Consider the following 20,820-nt stretch of genomic DNA (forward strand, 5'->3'; position numbering starts at 1 on the left):
AGGCAAGCAGGCTAGGCCCTCTCAGGGGTACTCAGGTGTGGACAGGACTACTAAAGCTGAACACAGGACAGGTATTACTGGTACGTTCTATTACACTGAAGCTGGAGGTTAATTGCCTGACAGACGAGATGTTTTGAAAGTGGGTTTCCTAGCACTAAAGCCAGTTACTCACCTCCCTCTCTCTGCAATCTGGCCATCTTGGACTACCAGGATCTGGTCTGATCCAATGATGGTCGACAATCTGAAACAAAACACAATAACATCCACTTCAGCAAGAATGACTTGGTTAGTACCAACATCGGTGTAGAACGGAACGCTATAAGAATGACTTGGTTAGATGTTCTTATTTTTATTTTTTTTAAACCTTTTTGTTTAAACCTTTATTTAACTAGGCAAGTCAGTTAAGAACAAATTATTATTTACAATGATGGCCTACCAAAAAGCAAAAGGCCTCCTGCGGTGACGGGGGCTGAGATTAAAAATAAATTAATAAAATATAGGACAAAACACACATCACGACAAGAGAGACACCACAACACTACATAAAACAACGACAAAATGGTAGCAACACAACATGGCAGCAGCACAAAACATGGTACAAACATTATTGGGCAGACAACAGCACAAAGGGCAAGAAGGTAGAGACAACAATACATCAGGCGAAGCAGCTTACTGTCAGTAAGAGTGTCCATGATTGAGTCTTTGAATGAAGAGATGGAGATAAAACTGTGCAGTTTGAGTGTTTTTTGCAGCTCGTTCCAGTCGCTAGCTGCAGCGAACTGAAAAGAGGAGCGAGACCCAGGGATGTGTGTGCTTTGGGGACCTTTATCAGAATGTGACTGGCAGAACGGGTGTTGTATGTGGAGGATGAGGGCTGCAGTAGGTATCTCAGATAGGGGGGAGTGAGGCCTAACAGGGTTTTATAAATAAGCATCAACCAGTGGATCTTGCGACGTATATACAGAGATGACCAGTTTACAGAGAAGTATAGAGTGCAGTGATGTGTCCTATAAGGAGCATTGGTGGCAAATCTGATGGCCGAATGGTAAAGAACATCTAGCCGCTTGAGAACACCCTTACCTGCCGATCTATAAATTACGTCTCCATAATCTAGCATGGGTAGGATGGTCATCTGAATCAGGGTTAGTTTGGCAGCTGGTGTGAAAGAGGAGCGATTACGGTAGAGGAAACCAAGTCTAGATTTAACCTTAGCCTGCAGCTTTGATATGTGGGAGAAGGACAGTGGACCGTCTAGCCGTACTCCCAAGGACTTGGATGAGGTGACTACCTCAAGCTCTAAACCCTCAGAGGTAGTAATCACACCGGTGGGGAGAGGGGCATTCTTCTTACCAAGCCACATGACCTTTGTTTTGGAGGTGTTCAGAACAAGGTTAAGGGCAGAGAAAGCTTGTTGGACACTAAGAAAGCTTTGTTGAGAAAGCGTTTAACACAAAATCCGGGGAGGGGCCAGGTGAGTATAAGACTGTATCATCTGCATATAAATGGATGAGAGAGCTTCCTACTGCCTGAGCTGTGTTGTTGATGTAAATTGAGAAGAGCGTGGGGCCTAGGATGGAGCCGTCGGGTACTCCCTTGGTGACAGGCAGTGGCTGAGACAGCAGATGTTCTGACTTTATACACTGCACTCTTTGAGAGAGGTAGTTATCAAACCAGGCCAAAGACCCCTCAGAGACACCAATACTCCTTAGCCGGCCCACAGGGATGGAACGGTCTACCGTATCAAAAGCTTTGGCCAAGTCAATAAAAATAGCAGCACAACATCGCTTAGAATCAAGGGCAATGGTGACATCATTTAGGACCTTTAAGGTTGCAGTGACACATCCATAACCTGAGAGGAAACCAGATTGCATACCAGAGAGAATACTATAGACATCAAGAAAAGCCAGTCAGTTGATTATTGACAAGTTTTTCCAACACTTTTGATAAACAGATCAAGATAGAAATAGGCCTATAACAGTTAGGATCAGCTTGATCTCCCCCTTTAAATAAAGGACGCACCGTGGCTGCCTTCCAAGCAACGGGAACCTCCCCAGAGAGGAGAGACAGGCTTAGCAGCAACCTTAAAGAAGAAAGGGTCTAAACCATCTGACCCAGATGGTTTTTTGGGGATTGTTTAAGGATCTCCTTTAGCACCTCGGACTCAGTGACCGCCTGCAGGGAGAAACTTTGTAGCGGGGCAGGGGAAAAAGAGGGAGGAGCATCAGGGCTAGTCGCATTAGAAGGGGTGGGAGATGAGGAAATGTTAGACGGGCAAGGAGGCGTGGCTGAGTCAAATAGGAATCCTGACTTAATGAAGTGGTGATTAAAGAGCTCAGCCATGTGCTCCTTGTCAGTAACAACCACATCATCAACATTAAGGGACATGGGCAGCTGTGAGGAGGAGGGTTTATTCTCCAGGTCTTTCACCGTCTTTCCCCGTCTCCCAACCCTAGCTAGCAGACCGTTTCCTGTCAGAGTGGAGCAGCTAGCTAGCAGACCGTTTTCTATCAGAGCGGAACACCTAGGTAGCAGACCGTTTCCTGTCAGAGCAGCTAGCTAGCAGACCCTGTCCTGTCGAAGCAGAGCAGCTAGCTAGCAGACCGTTTCCTGTCGGAGCAGAGCAGCTAGCTAGCAGACCGTTTCCTGTCAGAGTGGAGCAGCTAGCTAGCAGACCGTTTTCTATCAGAGCGGAACACCTAGCTAGCAGACCGTTTCCTGTCAGAGCAGCTAGCTAGCAGACCCTGTCCTGTCGAAGCAGAGCAGCTAGCTAGCAGACCGTTTCCTGTCGGAGCAGAGCAGCTAGCTAGCAGACCGTTTCCTGTCAGAGCGGAACAGCTAGCTAGCAGACCGTTTCCTGTCGGAGCGTAGATGCTAGCTAGCAGACCATTTCCTGTTGGAGCGGAGCAGCTAGCTAGAAGACCGTTTCCTGTCAGAGCAACTAGCTAGCAGACCGTGTCCTGTCAGAGCAGCTACCTAGCAGACCATTTTCTGTCAAAGCAGCTAGCTAGCAGACCGTTACCTGTCGGAGCGGAGCAGCTAGCTAGCAGACCGTTTCATGTCGGAGCGGAACAGCTAGCTAGCAGACCGTTTCCTGTCAGAGCAACTAGCTAGCAGACCGTGTCCTGTCAGAGCAGCTACCTAGCAGACCATTTCCTGTCAAAGCAGCTAGCTAGCAGACTGTTAACTGTCGGAGCGGAGCAGCTAGCTAGCAGACCATGTTCTGCAGTAACTGCAGTCGACTGTGGTATTTTGGACGCAGTAATTGCAGAATAACTGCAGTGTACTGCAGTTGAACTGCAGTTATACTGCAAAATTACTGCAGTAAAAAAAACATAATTATTTTGGAGGCAGTATTTGCAGCATACTATAGTTATACTGCTCTCTGACTGCAATCTTTTTTCGTATGGGTAGCTAGCAGACCTTTTACTGGGTGACTTTCACTTTTACTTTAGTCATTTTCTATTATGGTATCTTTACTTTTACTTAAGTTTAACAATTGGGTACTTTTTCCACCACTGCCCCCACCCCACCTAGCAGACCGTTTCTTTTCAGAGCAGAGCAGCTAGCTAGCAGACCGTTTCCTGTCGGAGCGTAGATGCTAGCTAGCAGACCATTTCCTGTCTGAGCGGAGCAGCTATTTAGCAGACTGTTTCCTGTCGGAGCGGAGCAACTAGCTAGCAGACCATTTCCTGTTGGAGCGGAGCAGCTAGCTAGCAGACCGTTTCATGTCGAAGCAGCTAGCTTGCAGACCGTTTCCTGTCAGAGCAGCTAGCTAGCAGACCGTGTCCTGTCAGAGCAGCTACCTGGCAGACCATTTCCTGTCAAAGCAGCTAGCTAGTAGACTGTTAACTGTCGGAGCGGAGCAGCTAGCTAGCAGACCATGTTCTGTCAAACCAGCTAGCTAGCAGACCGTTACCTGTCAGAGCGGAGCAGCTAGCTAGCAGACCGTTTCATGTCAGAGCAGCTACCTAGCAGACCGTTTCCTGTCAGAGCAGCAAGCTAGCAGACCATTTCCTGTCAGAGCAGCTAGCTAACAGACCGTTTTCTCTCAGAGCTGCTACCCTTACAAAAAAAGATGACAGTTGAAACTGCAGTAAAAGTGCAGTAACTGCAGTCGACTGTGGTATTTTGGACGCAGTAATTGCAGAATAACTGCAATCTTTTTTCGTAAGGGTAGCTAGCAGACCTTTTACTGGGTGACTTTCACTTTGACTTTAGTCATTTTCTATTAAGGTATCTTTACTTTTACTTAAGTTTAACAATTGGGTACTTTTCCACCACTGCCCCCACCCCACCTAGCAGACCATTTATTGTCAGAGCAGCTAGCTAGCAGACCATTTCCTGTCAGAGAAGCTAGTTAGCAGACCGTTTCCCGTCAGAGCAGACCGTTTCCTGTCGGAGCAGAGCAGCTAGCTAGCAGACTGTTTCCTGTCGGAGCATAGCAGCTAGCTAGCAGACCGTTTCCTGTCGGAGCGGAGCAACTATTTAGCAGATCGTTTCCTATTGGAGTGGATCAGCTAGCTAGCAGACCATTTCCTGTTGGAGCACCCCACCTAGCAGACAGTTTCCTGTCAGAGCAGCTAGCTAGCAGACTGTTTCCTGTCAAAGCACCTAGCTAGCAGATTGTTTCCTGTCAGAGCAGCTAGCTAGTAGACCATGTCCGTCAGAGCAGCTAGCTAGCAGACCGTTTCCTGTCAGAGCAGCTACCCTTACAAAAAAAGATGACAGTTTTGAAACTGCAGTAAAAGTTCAGTAACTGCAGTCGACTGTGGTATTTTGGACGCAGTAATTGCAGAATAACTGATGTGTACTGCAGTTGAACTGCAGTTATACTGCAAAATTACTGCAGTAAAATAACGGTGTTATTTTGGACGCAGTATTTGCAGCATACTGTAGTTATACTGCACACTGACTGCAATATTTTTTCGTAAGGGTAGCTAGCAGACCTTTACCTTCGGAGCGGAGCAGCTAGCTAACAGACCGTTTCCTGTCAGAGCGGAGCAGATAGCTAGCAGACCGTTTCCTGTCAGAGCAGATAGCTAGCTAGTAGACCGTTTCCTGTCAGAGCGGAGTTGCTAGCTAGCAGACCGTTTCCTGTCAGAGCGGAGCAGCTAGCTTGCAGACCATTTCCTGTCAGAGTGGAGCAGCTAACTAGCAGACCGTTTCCTGTCAGAGCGGAGCAGCTAGCTTGCAGACCGTTTCCTGTCAGAGCAGATAGCTAGCAGACCGTTTCCTGTCAGAGCGGAGCAGCTAGCTAGCAGACCAGACCAGGGGTATTCAGGAACACACTCTGGGTGAACCAGAAGGAATTAGTGTCAAATATTAATGCACTACTACGTTGGAAGACTTAATGGGTATTAGATGCTAGTAGAAGACTTAACGGTATTAGATGCTAGTGGAAGACTTAACGGTATTAGATGCTAGTGGAAGACTTAACAGTATTAGATGCTAGTGGTGCTATCATCTTAACGGTATTAGATGCTAGTGGTGCTATAATCTTAACGGTATTAGAAGCTAGTGGAAGACTTAACGGTATTAGATGCTAGTGGCGCTACCATCTTAACGTTATTAGATGCTAGTGGTGCTATAATCTTAACGGTATTAGATGCTAGTGGAATACTTAACAGTATTAGATGCTAGCCGAAGACAACGGTATTAGATGCTAGTGGTGCTATCATCTTAACGGTATTAGATGCTAGTGGTGCTATAATCTTAACGGTATTAGATGCTAGTGGAATACTTAACAGTATTAGATGCTAGCCGAAGACAACGGTATTAGATGCTAGTGGTGCTATAATCTTAACGGAATTAGATGCTAGTGGAAGACAACGGTATTAGATGCTAGTGGTGCTATAATCTTAACGGAATTAGATGCTAGTGGAAGACAACGGTATTAGATGCTAGTGGTGCTATAATCTTAATGGAAATAGATGCTAGTGGAAGACTTAACGGTATTAGACGCTAGTGGTGCTATCAACTTTTCTTCAATTTTGAATCTAGATTTCGGTCAAAGATATGAATATCCTTGTTTCCACCCAGCTGCGTCCCAAATGGCACCCTATTCACTATATAGTGCACTACTTTAGACCAGAGAATGGCACCCTATTCCCTATATAGTGCACTACTTTAGACCAGAGAATGGCACCCTATTCCCTATATAGTGCACTACTTTAGACCAGAGAATGGCACCCTATTCACTATATAGTGCACTACTTTAGACCAGAGAATGGCACCCTATACACTATATAGTGCACTACTTTTGGCCAGAGCCCATAGGACAATATACTCCTTAACCAACAGCAGTAACTTTGAGGATGTAGGACACAGACACTGATCAATGTGATTTAATGATCGTCTGATCACGATCTTGCCCAGATGGCCCCATTTGAATCCCTCATCAATAGATGTTGTTATCTGAAGGACAAGATCAGAGGATTTTAGAGCTGAGGCAGCTGGCCAAAGGATGTCTGTCTGTCTGGCACTCTTTATGTTTTCATGCCCTTGAGACTGACACTACGTCCCAAATGGAAACCTATTCCCTTTATAGTGCACTACTTTTGACCAGAGCCCTGTATCTCTCTGGTCAAAAGTAGTGCACTATCTACAATAGGGTGCCATTTGGGACGCATGCTGAGATACAAAGGCATATGAAGCAGAGATCCCTTCTCTCTTTGTTGTCGTCCCAAGCCTAGACACACATCCTTTCAACACAGTGTTAGGGGTTGATTGTAGTCTGTGACATTAGGTCACTGTAAACACGTGGACAGCTGGGAGACACATTGAGGGAGAGGAAGGATTAAACCTGTTGACTTCAGAGCAGTTGATGATTAACTGGCTCTTCTGAAAGCATTACCTGTGTGTTACTACTATAGTGGTCCTGTTGGTACAGACTTTGGAGAGTGAGGCCTGGATGTTGCGTTCTGTCTGTGTGTCCAGGGCTGACGTAGCCTGCAGAGAGAGAGAGAGAGGGTTAGCATGTAGCCTGCAGAGAGAGAGAGAGGGTTTGTATGTAGCCTGTAGAGAGAGAGAGCGAGAGAGGGTTAGCATGTAGCCTGTAGAGAGAGAGAGAGAGAGCACGAGAGAGACAGAGCGAGAGAGAGACAGAGAGAGAGAGAGAGAGAGGGTTAGCATGTAGCCTGTAGAGAGAGAGAGAGAGCACGAGAGAGACAGAGCAAGAGAGAGACAGAGAGAGAGAGAGAGGGTTAGCATGTAGCCTGTAGAGAGAGAGAGAGGGTTAGCATGTAGCCTGTAGAGAGAGAGAGAGAGAGGGTTAGCATGTAGCCTGTAGAGAGAGAGAGAGAGAGAGGGTTAGCATGTAGCCTGTAGAGAGAGAGAGAGAGAGAGGGTTAGCATGTAGCCCGTAGAGAGAGAGAGAGAGGGTTAGCATGTAGCCTGTAGAGAGAGAGAGAGGGGGTTAGCATGTAGCCTGTAGAGAGAGAGAGAGAGGGTTAGCATGTAGCCTGTAGAGAGAGAGAGCGCACGAGAGAGACAGAGCGAGAGAGAGAGAGAGAGAGAGAGCGAGAGAGAGAGAGAGAGAGAGAGAGAGAGAGAGAGAGAGAGAGAGAGAGAGCGAGAGAGGGGGGGTAGTACGTATCCTGTAGACAGAGGGGTAGTACGTATCCTATAGCATAGAGCAGAATAACATGGGACCAACATGAGAATAAAATAAAAAGTTATGATATGAAGTCTTCAAGACTGTAACTCCTATTGTTTTTCCCAACCAGCAAGGTTTGACTGCATTTGAACAGAAACTTCAGAACACACCTTGTTCATATCCAGCTCAAAGGCCCTTCTATCTGCAACAAAGCAATAAAGTCACGCTAGGTTGAGGACCTGTTTGACAGAGTCTAGGAGGGTTTTATACACACATGGTCCCTGACGTGCCTCCCACCCCTGCCCTTCTCCCAATCCCACCTGTCCTCTTCCCCCCTGCCCTTCTCCCAATCCCACCTGTCCTCTTCCCCCCTGCCCTTCTCCCAATCCCACCTGTCCTCTTCCCCCCTGCCCTTCTCCCAATCCCACCTGTCCTCTTCCCCCCTGCCCTTCTCCCAATCCCACCTGTCCTCTTCCCCCCTGCCCTTCTCCCAATCCCACCTGTCCTCTTCCCCCCTGCCCTTCTCCCAATCCCACCTGTCCTCTTCCCCCCTGCCCTTCTCCCAATCCCACCTGTCCTCTTCCCCCCTGCCCTTCTCCCAATCCCACCTGTCCTCTTCCCCCCTGCCCTTCTCCCAATCCCACCTGTCCTCTTCCCCCCTGCCCTTCTCCCAATCCCACCTGTCCTCTTCCCCCCTGCCCTTCTCCCAATCCCACCTGTCCTCTTCCCCCCTGCCCTTCTCCCAATCCCACCTGTCCTCTTCCCCCCTGCCCTTCTCCCAATCCCACCTGTCCTCTTCCCCCCTGCCCTTCTCCCAATCCCACCTGTCCTCTTCCCCCCTGCCCTTCTCCCAATCCCACCTGTCCTCTTCCCCCCTGCCCTTCTCCCATCCCACCTGTCCTCTTCCCCCCTGCCCTTCTCCCAATCCCACCTGTCCTCTTCCCCCCTGCCCTTCTCCCAATCCCACCTGTCCTCTTCCCCCCTGCCTTCCTCCCATCCCACCTGTCCTCTTCCCCCCTGCCCTTCTCCCGATCCCCCCCTATCTCTGACCTCATCCAGCAGGATGATCCGAGGGTCCTTCAGGATGGTTCGGGCGATGGCTACTCTCTGTTTCTCTCCTCCACTCAGCTTCAGACCCCTCTCTCCCACCTGGGTCTCATACCCTGTGGAGAGCAACACAACACAAATCATCCTCCTCCTCCTCATATTCATTATCATCATCTTCTTCTTCTTCATCATCTTCATCCTCACCCTCGGGCAGTGTCAGGATCTTGTAGTGTATGTCCGCAGCGAGGGCAGCCTCCTCCACCTCCTGGTCGCTAGCGCCAATGCGTCCGTAGCGGATGTTGTTTCTTATGCTGTCATTGAAGAGCACCGTGTCCTGAGGAACCACACCAATGTAGGAGCGGAGAGAGGTCTGGGTCACCTATAGCCAGGGATGGGACAGGTTAGGATTACAGAGAGAGGTCTGGGTCACCTATAGCCAGGGATGGTACAGGTTAGGATTACAGAGAGAGATCTGGGTCACCTATAGCCATGGGACAATTACTACAAAACGACATTACCCAGCAGGCAAAGGTGGTTGAAATGACATCAGTAGAACTATTTGTCTGTCAAGGTGGGTCCCATAACTCATGGGACAGGTTAGGATTACAGAGTACCCTTACAATGTAGCCTGCTCTGGAAGAGATGGAATACATGGCAGAGACAGGACATGAAATGACTAAACATGACTCTCCCTTTCCAACATGTGTTATAGAGGGTCTAAACATGACTCTCCCTTTCCAACATGTTATAGAGGGTCTAAACATGACTCTCCCTTTCCAACATGTTATAGAGGGTCTAAACATGACTCTCCCTTTCCAACATGTTATAGAGGGTCTAAACATGACTCTCCCTTTCCAACATGTGTTATAGAGGGTCTAAACATGACTCTCCCTTTCCAACATGTTATAGAGGGTCTAAACATGACTCTCCCTTTCCAACATGTGTTATAGAGGGTCTAAACATGACTCTCCCTTTCCAACATGTTATAGAGGGTCTAAACATGACTCTCCCTTTCCAACATGTTATAGAGGGTCTAAACATGACTCTCCCTTTCCAACATGTTATAGAGGGTCTAAACATGACTCTCCCTTTCCAACATGTGTTATAGAGGGTCTAAACATGACTCTCCCTTTCCAACATGTTATAGAGGGTCTAAACATGACTCTCCCTTTCCAACATGTTATAGAGGGTCTAAACATGACTCTCCCTTTCCAACATGTTATAGAGGGTCTAAACATGACTCTCCCTTTCCAACATGTGTTATAGAGGGTCTAAACATGACTCTCCCTTTCCAACATGTTATAGAGGGTCTAAACATGACTCTCCCTTTCCAACATGTGTTATAGAGGGTCTAAACATGACTCTCCCTTTCCAACATGTTATAGAGGGTCTAAACATGACTCACCCTTTCCAACATGTTATAGAGGGTCTAAACATGACTCTCCCTTTCCAACATGTTATAGAGGGTCTAAACATGACTCTCCCTTTCCAACATGTGTTATAGAGGGTCTAAACATGACTCTCCCTTTCCAACATGTTATAGAGGGTCTAAACATGACTCTCCCTTTCCAACATGTGTTATAGAGGGTCTAAACATGACTCTCCCTTTCCAACATGTGTTATAGAGGGTCTAAACATGACTCTCCCTTTCCAACATGTTATAGAGGGTCTAAACATGACTCTCCCTTTCCAACATGTTATAGAGGGTCTAAACATGACTCTCCCTTTCCAACATGTTATAGAGGGTCTAAACATGACTCTCCCTTTCCAACATGTTATAGAGGGTCTAAACATGACTCTCCCTTTCCAACATGTTATAGAGGGTCTAAACATGACTCTCCCTTTCCAACATGTGTTATAGAGGGTCTAAACATGACTCTCCCTTTCCAACATGTTATAGAGGGTCTAAACATGACTCTCCCTTTCCAACATGTTATAGAGGGTCTAAACATGACTCTCCCTTTCCAACATGTTATAGAGGGTCTAAACATGACTCTCCCTTTCCAACATGTGTTATAGAGGGTCTAAACATGACTCTCCCTTTCCAACATGTTATAGAGGGTCTAAACATGACTCTCCCTTTCCAACATGTGTTATAGAGGGTCTAAACATGACTCTCCCTTTCCAACATGTTATAGAGGGTCTAAACATGACTCACCCTTTCCAACATGTTATAGAGGGTCTAAACATGACTCTCCCTTTCCAACATGTTATAGAGGGTCTAAACATGACTCTCCCTTTCCAACATGTGTTATAGAGGGTCTAAACATGACTCTCCCTTTCCAACATGTTATAGAGGGTCTAAACATGACTCTCCCTTTCCAACATGTGTTATAGAGGGTCTAAACATGACTCTCCCTTTCCAACATGTGTTATAGAGGGTCTAAACATGACTCTCCCTTTCCAACATGTTATAGAGGGTCTAAACATGACTCTCCCTTTCCAACATGTTATAGAGGGTCTAAACATGACTCTCCCTTTCCAACATGTTATAGAGGGTCTAAACATGACTCTCCCTTTCCAACATGTTATAGAGGGTCTAAACATGACTCTCCCTTTCCAACATGTGTTATAGAGGGTCTAAACATGACTCTCCCTTTCCAACATGTTATAGAGGGTCTAAACATGACTCTCCCTTTCCAACATGTTATAGAGGGTCTAAACATGACTCTCCCTTTCCAACATGTGTTATAGAGGGTCTAAACATGACTCTCCCTTTCCAACATGTTATAGAGGATCTAAACATGACTCTCCCTTTCCAACATGTGTTATAGAGGGTCTAAACATGACTCTCCCTTTCCAACATGTTATAGAGGGTCTAAACATGACTCTCCCTTTCCAACATGTTATAGAGGGTCTAAACATGACTCTCCCTTTCCAACATGTTATAGAGGGTCTAAACATGACTCTCCCTTTCCAACATGTTATAGAGGATCTAAACATGACTCTCCCTTTCCAACATGTGTTATAGAGGGTCTAAACATGACTCTCCCTTTCCAACATGTTATAGAGGGTCTAAACATGACTCTCCCTTTCCAACATGTTATAGAGGGTCTAAACATGACTCTCCCTTTCCAACATGTTATAGAGGGTCTAAACATGACTCTCCCTTTCCAACATGTGTTATAGAGGGTCTAAACATGACTCTCCCTTTCCAACATGTTATAGAGGGTCTAAACATGACTCTCCCTTTCCAACATGTTATAGAGGGTCTAAACATGACTCTCCCTTTCCAACATGTTATAGAGGGTCTAAACATGACTCTCCCTTTCCAACATGTTATAGAGGGTCTAAACATGACTCTCCCTTTCCAACATGTTATAGAGGGTCTAAACATGACTCTCCCTTTCCAACATGTGTTATAGAGGGTCTAAACATGACTCTCCCTTTCCAACATGTTATAGAGGGTCTAAACATGACTCTCCCTTTCCAACATGTTATAGAGGGTCTAAACATGACTCTCCCTTTCCAACATGTTATAGAGGGTCTAAACATGACTCTCCCTTTCCAACATGTTATAGAGGGTCTAAACATGACTCTCCCTTTCCAACATGTGTTATAGAGGGTCTAAACATGACTCTCCCTTTCCAACATGTTATAGAGGGTCTAAACATGACTCTCCCTTTCCAACATGTTATAGAGGGTCTAAACATGACTCTCCCTTTCCAACATGTTATAGAGGGTCTAAACATGACTCTCCCTTTCCAACATGTGTTATAGAGGGTCTAAACATGACTCTCCCTTTCCAACATGTTATAGAGGGTCTAAACATGACTCTCCCTTTCCAACATGTTATAGAGGGTCTAAACATGACTCTCCCTTTCCAACATGTTATAGAGGGTCTAAACATGACTCTCCCTTTCCAACATGTTATAGAGGGTCTAAACATGACTCTCCCTTTCCAACATGTGTTATAGAGGGTCTAAACATGACTCTCCCTTTCCAACATGTTATAGAGGGTCTAAACATGACTCTCCCTTTCCAACATGTTATAGAGGGTCTAAACATGACTCTCCCTTTCCAACATGTTATAGAGGGTCTAAACATGACTCTCCCTTTCCAACATGTTATAGAGGGTCTAAACATGACTCTCCCTTTCCAACATGTTATAGAGGGTCTAAACATGACTCTCCCTTTCCAACATGTGTTATAGAGGGTCTAAACATGACTCTCCCTTTCCAACATGTTATAGAGGGTCTAAACATGACTCTCCCTTTCCAACATGTTATAGAGGGTCTAAACATGACTCTCCCTTTCCAACATGTTATAGAGGGTCTAAACATGACTCTCCCTTTCCAACATGTTATAGAGGGTCTAAACATGACTCTCCCTTTCCAACATGTTATAGAGGGTCTAAACATGACTCTCCCTTTCCAACATGTGTTATAGAGGGTCTAAACATGACTCTCCCTTTCCAACATGTTATAGAGGGTCTAAACATGACTCTCCCTTTCCAACATGTTATAGAGGGTCTAAACATGACTCTCCCTTTCCAACATGTGTTATAGAGGGTCTAAACATGACTCTCCCTTTCCAACATGTGTTATAGAGGGTCTAAACATGACTCTCCCTTTCCAACATGTTATAGAGGGTCTAAACATGACTCTCCCTTTCCAACATGTTATAGAGGGTCTAAACATGACTCTCCCTTTCCAACATGTGTTATAGAGGGTCTAAACATGACTCTCCCTTTCCAACATGTGTTATAGAGGGTCTAAACATGACTCTCCCTTTCCAACATGTGTTATAGAGGGTCTAAACAACATGACTCTCCCTTTCCAACATGTTATAGAGGGTCTAAACATGACTCTCCCTTTCCAACATGTTATAGAGGGTCTAAACATGACTCTCCCGTTCCAACATGTGTTATAGAGGATCTAAACATGACTCTCCCTTTCCAACATGTGTTATAGAGGGTCTAAACATGACTCTCCCTTTCCAACATGTGTTATAGAGGGTCTAAACATGACTCTCCCTTTCCAACATGTGTTATAGAGGGTCTAAACATGACTCTCCCTTTCCAACATGTGTTAGAGGCTCTTTGACTCTCCTTTTCCTCTTGTACTTTTCTTAACATGCTCATCAGTACATTTACATTTACATTTACGTCATTTAGCAGACGCTCTTATCCAGAGCGACTTACAAATTGGTGCATTCACCTTATAGCCAGTGGGACAACCACTTTACAATATGTTTTTTTTTTTTTTCTTTGGGGTGGGGGAGTGGGGGGGGGGGGTAGAAGGATGACTTTATCCTATCCCAGGTGTTCCTTAAAGAGGTCGTGTTTCAAGTGTCTCCGGAAGGTGGTGAGTGACTCCGCTGTCCTGGCGTCGTGAGGGAGCTTGTTCCACCATTGGGGTGCCAGAGCAGCGAACAGTTTTGACTGGGCTGAGCGGGAACTGTGCTTCCGCAGAGGTAAGGGGGCCAGCAGGCCAGAGGAGGATGAACGCAATGCCCTCGTTTGGGTGTAGGGACTGATCAGAGCCTGAAGGTACGGAGGTGCCGTTCCCCTCACAGCTCCGTAGGCAAGCACCATGGTCTTGTAGCAGATGCGAGCTTCAACTGGAAGCCAGTGGAGCGTGCGGAGCCAGAACTTATTTTCCTCTGATTCCTCTATCCAACATTTATTCAAAAGTTAAATCACTATAGTACAGATGGATGGATGGATGGATTGATGGAAGCTGACTTGCCATAAGCCTCTAAACGTTATTTAGATCAAAAAGGGGCTCTGGTGGTGGGTTTGGCAAAGGGCTTGGTCGGCCTGTTGGCGGAGAGAACATTTTAGAGACCCCCATCTTGGCGGTGTTGAGAAATTATAGCATTTTAAAGCCAATTTTCCGCAATTCTCTCCCTACTTCTAGTCTCCTCTCCCTACTTCTAGTCTCCTCTCCCTACCTCTTGTCTCCTCTCCCTACCTCTTGTCTCCTCTCCCTACTTCTGGTCTCCTCTCCCTACCTCTAGTCTCCTCTCCCTACTTCTAGTCTCCTCTCCCTACCTCTAGTCTCCTCTCCCTACCTCTAGTCTCCTCTCCCTACTTCTGGTCTCCTCTCCCTACTTCTAGTCTCCTCTCCCTACCTCTAGTCTCCTCTCCCTACCGCTAGTCTCCTCTCCCTACCGCTAGTCTCCTCTCCCTACCTCTGGTCTCCTCTCCCTACTTCTAGTCTCCTCTCCCTACTTCTAGTCTCCTCTCCCTACCTCTAGTCTCCTCTCCCTACCTCTAGTCTCCTCTCCCTACTTCTAGTCTCCTCTCCCTACCTCTAGTCTCCTCTCCCTACTTCTAGTCTCCTCTCCCTACTTCTAGTCTCCTCTCCCTACTTCTAGTCTCCTCTCCCTACTTCTAGTCTCCTCTCCCTACTTCTGGTCTCCTCTCCCTACTTCTGGTCTCCTCTCCCTACCTCTAGTCTCCTCTCACTACTTCTGGTCTCCTCTCCCTACCTCTGGTCTCCTCTCCCTACCTCTGGTCTCCTCTCCCTACCTCTAGTCTCCTCTCCCTACTTCTGGTCTCCTCTCCCTACCTCTGGTCTCCTCTCCCTACCTCTGGTCTCCTCTCCCTACTTCTGGTCTCCTCTCCCTACCTCTAGTCTCCTCTCCCTACTTCTAGTCTCCTCTCCCTACCTCTAGTCTCCTCTCCCTACCTCTAGTCTCCTCTCCCTACTTCTGGTCTCCTCTCCCTACTTCTAGTCTCCTCTCCCTACCTCTAGTCTCCTCTCCCTACCGCTAGTCTCCTCTCCCTACCGCTAGTCTCCTCTCCCTACCTCTGGTCTCCTCTCCCTACTTCTAGTCTCCTCTCCCTACTTCTAGTCTCCTCTCCCTACCTCTAGTCTCCTCTCCCTACCTCTAGTCTCCTCTCCCTACTTCTAGTCTCCTCTCCCTACCTCTAGTCTCCTCTCCCTACTTCTAGTCTCCTCTCCCTACTTCTAGTCTCCTTTCCCTACTTCTAGTCTCCTCTCCCTACTTCTAGTCTCCTCTCCCTACTTCTGGTCTCCTCTCCCTACTTCTGGTCTCCTCTCCCTACCTCTAGTCTCCTCTCACTACTTCTGGTCTCCTCTCCCTACCTCTGGTCTCCTCTCCCTACCTCTGGTCTCCTCTCCCTACCTCTAGTCTCCTCTCCCTACTTCTGGTCTCCTCTCCCTACCTCTGGTCTCCTCTCCCTACCTCTGGTCTCCTCTCCCTACCTCTAGTCTCCTCTCCCTACTTCTGGTCTCCTCTCCCTACTTCTAGTCTCCTCTCCCTACCTCTAGTCTCCTCTCCCTACTTCTGGTCTCCTCTCCCTACTTCTGGTCTCCTCTCCCTACCTCTAGTCTCCTCTCACTACTTCTGGTCTCCTCTCCCTACCTCTGGTCTCCTCTCCCTACCTCTGGTCTCCTCTCCCTACCTCTGGTCTCCTCTCCCTACCTCTGGTCTCCTCTCCCTACCTCTGGTCTCCTCTCCCTACTTCTGGTCTCCTCTCCCTACCTCTGGACTCCTCTCCCTACCTCTGGTCTCCTCTCCCTACCTCTAGTCTCCTCTCCCTACCTCTAGTCTCCTCTCCCTACCTCTAGTCTCCTCTCCCTACCTCTGGTCTCCTCTCCCTACCTCTAGTCTCCTCTCCCTAACTCTGGTCTCCTCTCCCTACCTCTAGTCTCCTCTCCCTACCTCTAGTCTCCTCTCCCTACCTCTGGTCTCCTCTCCCTACCTCTAGTCTCCTCTCCCAACTTCTGGTCTCCTCTCCCTACTTATAGTCTCCTCTCCCTACCTCTGGTCTCCTCTCCCTACCTCTGGTCTCCTCTCCCTACCTCTAGTCTCCTCTCCCTACTTCTGGTCTCCTCTCCCTACCTCTGGTCTCCTCTCCCTACTTCTAGTCTCCTCTCCCTACCTCTAGTCTCCTCTCCCTACTTCTGGTCTCCTCTCCCTACCTCTAGTCTCCTCTCCCTACCTCTAGTCTCCTCTCCCTACCTCTGATCTCCTCTCCCTACCTCTAGTCTCCTCTCCCTACTTCTGGTCTCCTCTCCCTACCTCTAGTCTCCTCTCCCTACTTCTGGTCTCCTCTCCCTACCTCTAGTCTCCTCTCCCTACCTCTAGTCTCCTCTCCCTACCTCTGGTCTCCTCTCCCTACCTCTAGTCTCCTCTCCCTACTTCTGGTCTCCTCTCCCTACCTCTAGTCTCCTCTCCCTACCTCTAGTCTCCTCTCCCTACCTCTGGTCTCCTCTCCCTACCTCTAGTCTCCTCTCCCTACTTCTGGTCTCCTCTCCCTACCTCTGGTCTCCTCTCCCTACTTCTGGTCTCCTCTCCCTACCTCTGGTCTCCTCTCCCTACCTCTGGTCTCCTCTCCCTACCTCTAGTCTCCTCTCCCTACCTCTGGTCTCCTCTCCCTACCTCTGGTCTCCTCTCCCTACCTCTGGTCTCCTCTCCCTACCTCTAGTCTCCTCTCCCTACCTCTGGTCTCCTCTCCCTACCTCTAGTCTCCTCTCCCTACCTCTGGTCTCCTCTCCCTACCTCTGGTCTCCTCTCCCTACCTCTAGTCTCCTCTCCCTACCTCTGGTCTCACAGGGTCCTTCTCCTCTAACTCCTCTAGTTGTCTTCCCCTTACAAGATCAATCGCTTTCTCTCTCCCTCGTACATGAAGGCAGGGTAAAGTGACTAGGCATCAGGATAGATAATAATAAGGTATTTGAGGTAGATATGTACATGAAGAAAGGGTAAAGTGACCAGGCATCAGGATAGATAATAATAAGGTATTTGAGGTAGATATGTACATGAAGGCAGGGTAAAGTGACTAGGCATCAGGATAGATAATAATAAGGTATTTGAGGTAGATATGCACATGAAGGCAGGGTAAAGTGACTAGGCATCAGGATAGATAATAATAAGGTATTTGAGGTAGATATGTACATGAAGGCAGGGTAAAGTGACTAGGCATCAGGATAGATAATAATAAGGTATTTGAGGTAGATATGTACATGAAGGCAGGGTAAAGTGACCAGGCATCAGGATAGATAATAATAAGGTATTTGAGGTAGATATGTACATGAAGAAAGGGTAAAGTGACCAGGCATCAGGATAGATAATAATAAGGTATTTGAGGTAGATATGTACATGAAGGCAGGGTAAAGTGACCAGGCATCAGGATAGATAATAATAAGGTATTTGAGGTAGATATGTACATGAAGAAAGGGTAAAGTGACCAGGCATCAGGATAGATAATAATAAGGTATTTGAGGTAGATGTGTACATGAAGGCAGGGTAAAGTGACTAGGCATCAGGATAGATAATAATAAGGTATTTGAGGTAGATATGTACATGAAGAAAGGGTAAAGTGACCAGGCATCAGGATAGATAATAATAAGGTATTTGAGGTAGATGTGTACATGAAGGCAGGGTAAAGTGACTAGGCATCAGGATAGATAATAATAAGGTATTTGAGGTAGATATGTACATGAAGAAAGGGTAAAGTGACCAGGCATCAGGATAGATAATAATAAGGTATTTGAGGTAGATATGTACATGAAGGCAGGGTAAAGTGACTAGGCATCAGGATAGATAATAATAAGGTATTTGAGGTAGATATGTACATGAAGGCAGGGTAAAGTGACTAGGCATCAGGATAGATAATAATAAGGTATTTGAGGTAGATATGTACATGAAGGCAGGGTAAAGTGACTAGGCATCAGGATAGATAATAATAAGGTATTTGAGGTAGATATGTACATGAAGGCAGGGTAAAGTGACTAGGCATCAGGATAGATAATAATAAGGTATTTGAGGTAGATATGTACATGAAGGCAGGGTAAAGTGACTAGGCATCAGGATAGATAATAATAAGGTATTTGAGGTAGATATGTACATGAAGGCAGGGTAAAGTGACTAGGCATCAGGATAGATAATAATAAGGTATTTTAGGTAGATATGTACATGAAGGCAGGGTAAAGTGACTAGGCATCAGGATAGATAATAATAAGGTATTTGAGGTAGATATGTACATGAAGAAAGGGTAAAGTGACCAGGCATCAGGATAGATAATAATAAGGTATTTGAGGTAGATGTGTACATGAAGGCAGGGTAAAGTGACTAGGCATCAGGATAGATAATAATAAGGTATTTGAGGTAGATATGTACATGAAGAAAGGGTAAAGTGACCAGGCATCAGGATAGATAATAATAAGGTATTTGAGGTAGATGTGTACATGAAGGCAGGGTAAAGTGACTAGGCATCAGGATAGATAATAATAAGGTATTTGAGGTAGATATGTACATGAAGAAAGGGTAAAGTGACCAGGCATCAGGATAGATAATAATAAGGTATTTGAGGTAGATATGTACATGAAGGCAGGGTAAAGTGACTAGGCATCAGGATAGATAATAATAAGGTATTTGAGGTAGATATGTACATGAAGGCAGGGTAAAGTGACTAGGCATCAGGATAGATAATAATAAGGTATTTGAGGTAGATATGTACATGAAGGCAGGGTAAAGTGACTAGGCATCAGGATAGATAATAATAAGGTATTTGAGGTAGATATGTACATGAAGGCAGGGTAAAGTGACCAGGCATCAGGATAGATAATAATAAGGTATTTGAGGTAGATATGTACATGAAGAAAGGGTAAAGTGACCAGGCATCAGGATAGATAATAATAAGGTATTTGAGGTAGATGTGTACATGAAGGCAGGGTAAAGTGACTAGGCATCAGGATAGATAATAATAAGGTATTTGAGGTAGATATGTACATGAAGAAAGGGTAAAGTGACCAGGCATCAGGATAGATAATAATAAGGTATTTGAGGTAGATATGTACATGAAGGCAGGGTAAAGTGACTAGGCATCAGGATAGATAATAATAAGGTATTTGAGGTAGATATGTACATGAAGGCAGGGTAAAGTGACTAGGCATCAGGATAGATAATAATAAGGTATTTGAGGTAGATATGTACATGAAGGCAGGGTAAAGTGACTAGGCATCAGGATAGATAATAATAAGGTATTTGAGGTAGATATGTACATGAAGGCAGGGTAAAGTGACTAGGCATCAGGATAGATAATAATAAGGTATTTGAGGTAGATATGTACATGAAGGCAGGGTAAAGTGACTAGGCATCAGGATAGATAATAATAAGGTATTTGAGGTAGATATGTACATGAAGGCAGGGTAAAGTGACTAGGCATCAGGATAGATAATAATAAGGTATTTGAGGTAGATATGTACATGAAGGCAGGGTAAAGTGACTAGGCATCAGGATAGATAATAATAAGGTATTTGAGGTAGATATGTACATGAAGGCAGGGTAAAGTGACTAGGCATCAGGATAGATAATAATAAGGTATTTGAGGTAGATATGTACATGAAGGCAGGGTAAAGTGACTAGGCATCAGGATAGATAATAATAAGGTATTTGAGGTAGATATGTACATGAAGGCAGGGTAAAGTGACTAGGCATCAGGATAGATAATAATAAGGTATTTGAGGTAGATATGTACATGAAGGCAGGGTAAAGTGACTAGGCATCAGGATAGATAATAATAAGGTATTTGAGGTAGATATGTACATGAAGGCAGGGTAAAGTGACCAGGCATCAGGATAGATAATAATAAGGTATTTGAGGTAGATATGTACATGAAGAAAGGGTAAAGTGACCAGGCATCAGGATAGATAATAATAAGGTATTTGAGGTAGATGTGTACATGAAGGCAGGGTAAAGTGACTAGGCATCAGGATAGATAATAATAAGGTATTTGAGGTAGATATGTACATGAAGAAAGGGTAAAGTGACCAGGCATCAGGATAGATAATAATAAGGTATTTGAGGTAGATATGTACATGAAGGCAGGGTAAAGTGACTAGGCATCAGGATAGATAATAATAAGGTATTTGAGGTAGATATGTACATGAAGGCAGGGTAAAGTGACTAGGCATCAGGATAGATAATAATAAGGTATTTGAGGTAGATATGTACATGAAGGCAGGGTAAAGTGACTAGGCATCAGGATAGATAATAATAAGGTATTTGAGGTAGATATGTACATGAAGGCAGGGTAAAGTGACTAGGCATCAGGATAGATAATAATAAGGTATTTGAGGTAGATATGTACATGAAGGCAGGGTAAAGTGACTAGGCATCAGGATAGATAATAATAAGGTATTTGAGGTAGATATGTACATGAAGGCAGGGTAAAGTGACTAGGCATCAGGATAGATAATAAT

The 20,820-nt window shown here is 45.7% G+C and overlaps 1 protein-coding gene across 1 annotated transcript in view; it reads right to left on the reverse strand.

Moving 5' to 3' along the window:
* Positions 1 to 20,820, reverse strand: part of LOC311116494 (ATP-binding cassette sub-family B member 6-like) — a gene marked incomplete at both ends in the record, with an annotated part of 48,908 nt that overhangs the window by 10,479 nt on the left and 17,609 nt on the right. Inside the window, 4 exons of the mRNA XM_084191573.1 lie at positions 173 to 241; positions 6,854 to 6,948; positions 8,645 to 8,757; positions 8,846 to 9,020. Of these exons, the coding sequence (XP_084047699.1) occupies positions 173 to 241; positions 6,854 to 6,948; positions 8,645 to 8,757; positions 8,846 to 9,020 (452 nt within the window). The remainder of the gene's footprint in view (positions 1 to 172; positions 242 to 6,853; positions 6,949 to 8,644; positions 8,758 to 8,845; positions 9,021 to 20,820) is intronic.

Source organism: Coregonus lavaretus, assembly GCF_964263955.1.
Source record: "Coregonus lavaretus genome assembly, contig: HAP1_SCAFFOLD_713, whole genome shotgun sequence".
In the NCBI taxonomy this organism is placed as follows: Eukaryota; Metazoa; Chordata; class Actinopteri; order Salmoniformes; family Salmonidae; genus Coregonus; species Coregonus lavaretus.